The sequence below is a fragment of the Rhinopithecus bieti genome, unplaced genomic scaffold (assembly GCF_001698545.2).
Source record: "Rhinopithecus bieti isolate Rb0 unplaced genomic scaffold, ASM169854v2 scaffold_5626, whole genome shotgun sequence".
Taxonomy (NCBI): Eukaryota; Metazoa; Chordata; class Mammalia; order Primates; family Cercopithecidae; genus Rhinopithecus; species Rhinopithecus bieti.
Window position 1 is genome coordinate 786929 of NW_016805666.1, and position 6472 is coordinate 793400.

Here is a 6472-nt window from a genome sequence, read left to right on the forward strand (position 1 = left end):
CCTACAGGATTAATTAAGGGCCCACTCTACTCTAGTATGACATTTTCTTAACTAATTATGTCTGCAATTATCCTAGTTCCAAATAAGTTCACATTCGAAGGTAGTGAGGGCTGGGACTTCAACGTATCTTTCTCATTTTGGCTCCTCTTGGCTGTGACAGTTTCTTAGAATGTCCTCGTTTTTGATGACCTTAACAGTTTTGATGAGTGTTGGTCAGGTACTTGGTAGACTGTCCCTCAGTTGGGATTTACCTGATGTGCTTCTCATGACTAGCCTGGGGTTATGGGATTTGGAGAGGAAGAACACAGAGGTACAAAGTCATTTTCATATGGCACACAAAGTCACATAGCATCCATTAACCTTTTTGTATTAACCTTGATTACCTGGCCGAGGTAGTGTTTATCAGGCTTCTGCATAGCAGAATTACAGGATCCTGCCCCGCCCCGCCTTTTATACTATATTCTTTGGAAAGAAGCCACTATGTGCTGCCAACACTTAAGGGATGGGGACTCATGCTGCATCTCTGGAGGGATGCACGATTTTGCATTTTTTCAATGGGAGATTTGTCCATTCTCCCAGTTGATTTATTTGTTCAATAATTTATTCATGTAAGTGTGTACTCATGATATTTATTTTATACTTTGGGTTATTATCCAATGCTATGTTGTTTTGTTGCTCAACATTCCAGCTTTGGCCAGTGGAGCTCTTTCGCTTGCCTCCTGTGTCCCTTTGACATATCCCCAGCACTGTGTAGCACTTTGAGCATTTCCTCACTTTCTGGGACTCCAAGATGCTCCAGGCTCAACTTGTGTGTTTCCTGCCCCAATCCTGGAATCAGCCCTTTCTTCAAAGAGCCCTTGTTACTTTTATTGGATGATGATATTTTAGAAACCAAGACCTGCCCACTAAGAGAAACGCCTCACTGCTGCTGGGGCGTTTGTGCTCCTAAGTTGGCCCACATTTTACACTTCACCGCACTTCAGGTTACTCACCTGTAAAAGGAGGATAAGCATAGTCCTTTCATGACATTTTCTTGTGGAAAATTCACTTAGAGAAAGTGTATAACCAGCAGATAGTAAATGCTCCAAAATGTTAGTGATTATTTTTTCCCATATAACTTTTAATATTTGAGTAAACTTACAATTTTCTAAGTTCTTTCCTATCTGCTAATTCATCAGATTCAACCACCTCAGAAGAGAGGTTATTCTACAAATGTATAGATGAGAAAATTAAATAAATAAAGGAATCAACCTATGCTGCACCAGAATTCAAGTCTTTCGATTTTGAGACTTATTCTAGACCAAGATTGGTTTCCACCTCTGTCATATGAGTGGTCTACATTCCCCTCCCTGACTCTTGCCCAACTGTAGCTTGAAGGACTTCTTTGTGGTGGTGTTTCTTTGATTCCTGCTCTCCATTGAATCAGATTAACTCAGGCAGAAAGAAAGCATAAACTCCAATCCAGAACAGGCCACCCATAGACATGGCGCCATATTTTCTAAACCAAACAGTGAACATATGATTCAAATTTATTAAATGCCACTGATAATAGTAAATTTAATAAAAGTGTGGCATTTAATAATTGTAATGTGGATGCAGAAACATTGGCATTCTGGGATATTTGGATAATTTGCAGGAATAATAGGACAGGTATTTAAACAGAACTGACCCAAAAATGTAAGACATGCCTTTGTATTTATAACAATCCTCCTGTTATAGTCTCTCTCCCTTCGTGGTACAGTGATGCTACACGAATAGAGCAAAATGTTGGTAAATGAAAACAACTCACTAGAATCATCAGTGCATAAAAAACATACAAACAAACAGGGAGGTTGGATTCAATGCAGATGTTTATTGGAACTAATGTTTGTTTTTTCATAAGAACAACAGCTTCTGTTGTTAATAAAATCTGTGTGTGATTATTATTGCTAACAGCAGCACTCATGGTATGAAATTATAGCTTCAGTTATAGAGAGGTGGGTTTTGGTTGCACAAAGAGGAGATCTTTTTAAGTGGCAGCTCATTTAAAATTTTTCTTACTTATTTTTTAAAAAATTAATATTCACAACCAATGATTCAAAAGGCAGCAATTTTAAAGTTGGAATGAGCTGCAATTGGGGATAGTGAGTTTCTCATCAGTAGAAATGCTCAAGAATGAGGTCGTGAAGTTAGACAAGGTTGTTGTTCTCACAGATACTCCAATCCTCTGCTTCTATGGCTCTGTGAGAGATTTGGGTTTCTTGGACCTTAGCAGCAGTGCAGGAGCTGGCACAGCTAATAAGCACTTGTAGATCATGGGGAAGCCTGGGTTCCACGGCCTATTTAGACATTTTCTCAGGATAAGGATGAAATTACAATTGGAGGAATAAAAAAAATAAGCTGGGTCCAGCCAGAAGTCAGTATTTGTGCACAAATCTTGAGGCCATTTCAAGTCCTGTTTAGAATTCTAACTTCAAGGAGAAAAGCTCTTTTTGGTGTTGGTTCTGATCCCAGAAAATGAGTCTACTGGATATGCGTTTTTGTGGGAGGAGCTGGTATAATACAGGAAATCTTGAGTGGACATTTACTATTGTTCTCCCTCCATCTGGAATGCCTTCTCCGTCTTACCTGTGGACAAGGCTCCGGTCCAGTCACCTCTTCTGAGAAGCCTTCTTGATTGATATTTCCTTCCCCAAAACCTTCATACCAGAATGGTCTTTCTTTTACCTCCATGACTTTCCAAAACAGCACTTGGCAGGGTTTATTCCATTACACAGCAGTCACTTACGTATGTTTCATGTCTCCCAATACCAATACCTAGGAGCTCCTAGAAGGTATGAATGATACTCTCTTCATCTCGGTAGTTCCCACAGCGGTCAGCACAGCCTGGGCTGTTGGGGTGTGCCCAGGCCATGCTTGAAATGGGAAGGTATGGTGTCTTGGAATGCCTTGGGGTGATTCCAAAACAGCATTACAGTTCTTTGGCATTGAAAACGGAGTTTCTGCTAGCCTGACAAGTGTCTGATGGAGTTGGGTCCTATTACCACCTTCCCTTTACAGAATAAACAGCAGGGCACAGAGGTAGAATGACTTCCTTATAGAAAAAGAGGCAGGCTGTGAATTGCTGTCCCTGAGTATTCAGCCTGGGGCTTTATACATATACATATATATATATATATAAGTTCTCATTCTTCATTATCTCCCTTTTTTTTTTTTTCAAGAGACTTGGAATTACTCCAACAGCTGCATACAGGTCAAGAGTTAAAAGCCCCTGGGGAAGATCAGTTTCTATAAAACAGAAGACAGGAACCTGGAGATCCTGATCCCTTGGAGGGCTTATATCTTGGAGCTCTGGAGGGCATAAGGTCTCTAGAAGCTTCCTGAGAGGGGATGGGAGAGGCATTCTGCTTGGAAAACACTTATGGCCTTGCAAGATTAGGGAGTTCAGTGAGTCTCAGGGGTGAGGAATTGGGGAATGGCTGCTTGGGGTCAGCTGTGGACATAGGAAGGAAGAGTCTAGGGGCCTGGGGTACAAACTCCCAGGGCCCACCTCGTGCAGCCATTTCCCAAGAAGGGAAAGAGGCCAGGGCCCAGAGCAGATGCTCTGCTTAGGAATAAGGAAGGATCCCTTGGCTCGCACTTTGCCTGGCCTATGTCCTTGGGAACCCACCCTTGGTGGAAAGGGGTGGATATTACGGGAGCAGCAGCAGCATTTTGTCTGCATCAAAGTTCCTTTGAACCGATTGTAATTTTTGCCTTTTGGTTACATTGGCTTTACCTCATCTTATCAGGGGGAAAATGGCTTCATTTTATCTTAGATCGGCAGAGCTTGGAGGACCCTTTGAGATGAGGGAAAAGGACTTGCATAGGGTCATACAGGGGGCTAAGGGCAGAGCTAGTTCTAGAACCTGGTGTCTGCCTTTCCAAACCAGAATCCCCAGGCTCCCTCCTGTCCCTGCTTCTCTCAGGACCTCCCGCAATTGGCGTCTAGCGCATGTTCCTAGCTACATTGTTAGGGGACATACCACAGGACTCAGAACCTTGCCTGTTTTAGTTTTTAGGGGTGAGGGTGAAGATTGATGTTGGGAAAGTTGCATGGTGGCATAGAACATTTAAGGGTAGATGGAGATGGTCAAGGTTGAGGGGAGAGGTGTGTCACTGATCAACCCTAAGACCCAGGCAGGGGTTTGTAAGACAGCTTTGTTTGCCTGGTAGACACACCGACCTTCTGCTAAAGCGCATTTATTGAAAATATAGGGTATGCTATGCACTGTGCTAAGTGCTATGCATCTATTAATTAATTTTTTCCTCATCAGACTTTTATGAGGTAGGTAAGGTATAGCATTTCCATCTTATGAAGAAACCGAGGTTCGAAGAGATGAAGTCACCTGCCCAGCACTGCAAACTACTAAGTGATAGAGCCTGGATTTGGCCTCATGTTCTGAGCACTCCCCTGCTATGTCTCTTTAAAGAGAGTGAAAAGGGGGCGAAGATACCCGCTCTATTGCTCGGTAATGGACAGGCTGAAGGAAGAGGGAAGGAAGGGAGGAAAGGAGAAATGGCTGCTTGCATCGGAGGATTGTCCTCTGCTGCTGACTGACCACAACAGGTGGTGCTGGGGCTGAGGGGCCAAATTCAGTTCCTCAGTCTGGTGACCCTCTGGATCCAGTCCTTGTTGTGGTGGATGTAGGAGTACACTCCGTAGCGGTCCTTCTTCCCGCAGTCGTCACCCCAGGACACAGTGCCCACCAGGTACCACTGGCCTCTTTCTCTATTCAGGGTCACCATGGGGCCTCCAGAGTCACCCGCACAGGCGTCCTTTCCCCCTAGATGAAAAAGAGACGCAGATGAAGATAAAACGCCCCTTCCCAGCCCAAGTCTCCCTCTCCCACGTCTGGATTGTAGTTCAGAGAATTGGACACTAGAGGGCACAGCAGACCGTTGGACCCAAACCTGGGCTCCGGGCGGTTCTAGGTTAGGCCACATCAAAGCTCAAATGATTCTAGAAAGCCCTGGTTCAGACTTTCTCTTCTTTTCTTTTCTTTTCTTTTCTTTTCTTTTCTTTTCTTTTCTTTTCTTTTCTTTTCTTTTCTTTTCTTTTCTTTTCTTTTTTCTTTTCTCTCTTTCTCTTTCTTTCTCTTTCCTTTCTTTCTTTCTTTCTTTTTCTTTCTTCTTTCTTTCTTTCTTTCTTCTTTCTTTCTCTTTCTTTCTCTTTCCTCTTTCTGTCTTCTTTCGTCACTCTCTCCTCCCTCCCCGGTCCCTCCCTCCTTTGTCCCTTCCTTCCTTCCTCCCTCCCTCCCTCCCTTTCTTTCTTTCCTTTCTTTTCCTTTCTTTTCTTTTCTTTTTTTTTTTTTGAGATGGAGTTTCACTCCACCCAGACTAGAGTGCAGTGGCATGATCTCAGCTCACAGCAACCTCTGCCTCCTGGGTTCAAGCTATTCTCCAGCCTCAGCTTCCTGAGTAGCTGGGACTACAGGCACCTGCCACCGCACCCGGCTAATTTTTGTATTTTTAGTAGAGATGGGGTTTTGCCATGTTAGCAAGGCTGGTCTCGAACGCCCGATCTCAGGTGATCCGCCCGCCTCGGCCTCCCAAAGTGCTGGGATTACAGCCAAGAACCATCGCGCCCGGTCAAGGCCTTTCTTTAGGGAAATACTGGACTTGGGAAGGAAATGATGAACATCCTGTAGATATCTTTTCTCCAATGCATCTTATCCTGTGGAATCCCTCCTCCCATGCCTTCCTCCAGTCCCCTGCACCCCCACACTGGCAGCCCACCAGGCTGGGAGGCCTCTGTGCTCCCTTGCTGGCTCTGCACCATTCCCTGTCTGGCAACGCCCCTGTTGTTTGCCAGCCTCTTAACCCACCTTCCTTCTCACCAGCACAGATCATGTCCCTGGTCACTTTCTTCTTCAGTGGGGCATAAGCCTTCTGGCAGGTGCTGTGGTCAACAATCGGGATTTCAATCTAGAACATAAAGCTATTATTGGTCTCCACCCCTGGCTGAGGAGCCTCTGCTGTTCTAACACTCCTGAAGCCAGCTCCTCTCCACTCCATACCTGGACGGACCTGTGTCTACCTTAGACTTGGTCTAAGAGACTGCCCTGTGCTACAGGTGAAGGAACAATTGAGTGGAGAATCAGGAGGCCCATGTTCTAGGGTAGTCTCGGCTATGCAGACCTTGGCTGTGTGAACTTGGGCAAGTAATGTGCCCTCTCTGGCGCTCAGATTTCTCATCAGTAAGATAGAGATAATAGCTGGGCGCGGTGGCTCAAGCCTGTAATCCCAGCACTTTGGGAGGCTGAGACGGGCGGATCACGAGGTCAGGAGATCGAGACCATCCTGGCTAACGTGGTGAAACCCCATCTCTACTAAAAATACAAAAAACTAGCCAGGTGAGGTGGCGGGCGCCTGTAGTCCCAGCTACTCGGGAGGCTGAGGCAGGAGAATGGCGTGAACCCGGGAGGCGGAGCTTGCAGTGAGCTGAGATCCG

The 6472-nt window shown here is 45.1% G+C and overlaps 1 protein-coding gene across 1 annotated transcript in view; it reads right to left on the reverse strand.

Moving 5' to 3' along the window:
• Nucleotides 1-615: 615 nt before the first annotated feature.
• MASP1 (MBL associated serine protease 1) overlaps nucleotides 616-6472 on the reverse strand; it is a 76998-nt gene continuing 71141 nt past the window's right edge. The window contains exons 15-16 of the mRNA XM_017873411.1: nucleotides 5847-5946; nucleotides 616-4805 (exon numbers count right to left, since the gene is read on the reverse strand). Of these exons, the coding sequence (XP_017728900.1) occupies nucleotides 4615-4805; nucleotides 5847-5946 (291 nt within the window). The 3' untranslated portion in view covers nucleotides 616-4614. The remainder of the gene's footprint in view (nucleotides 4806-5846; nucleotides 5947-6472) is intronic.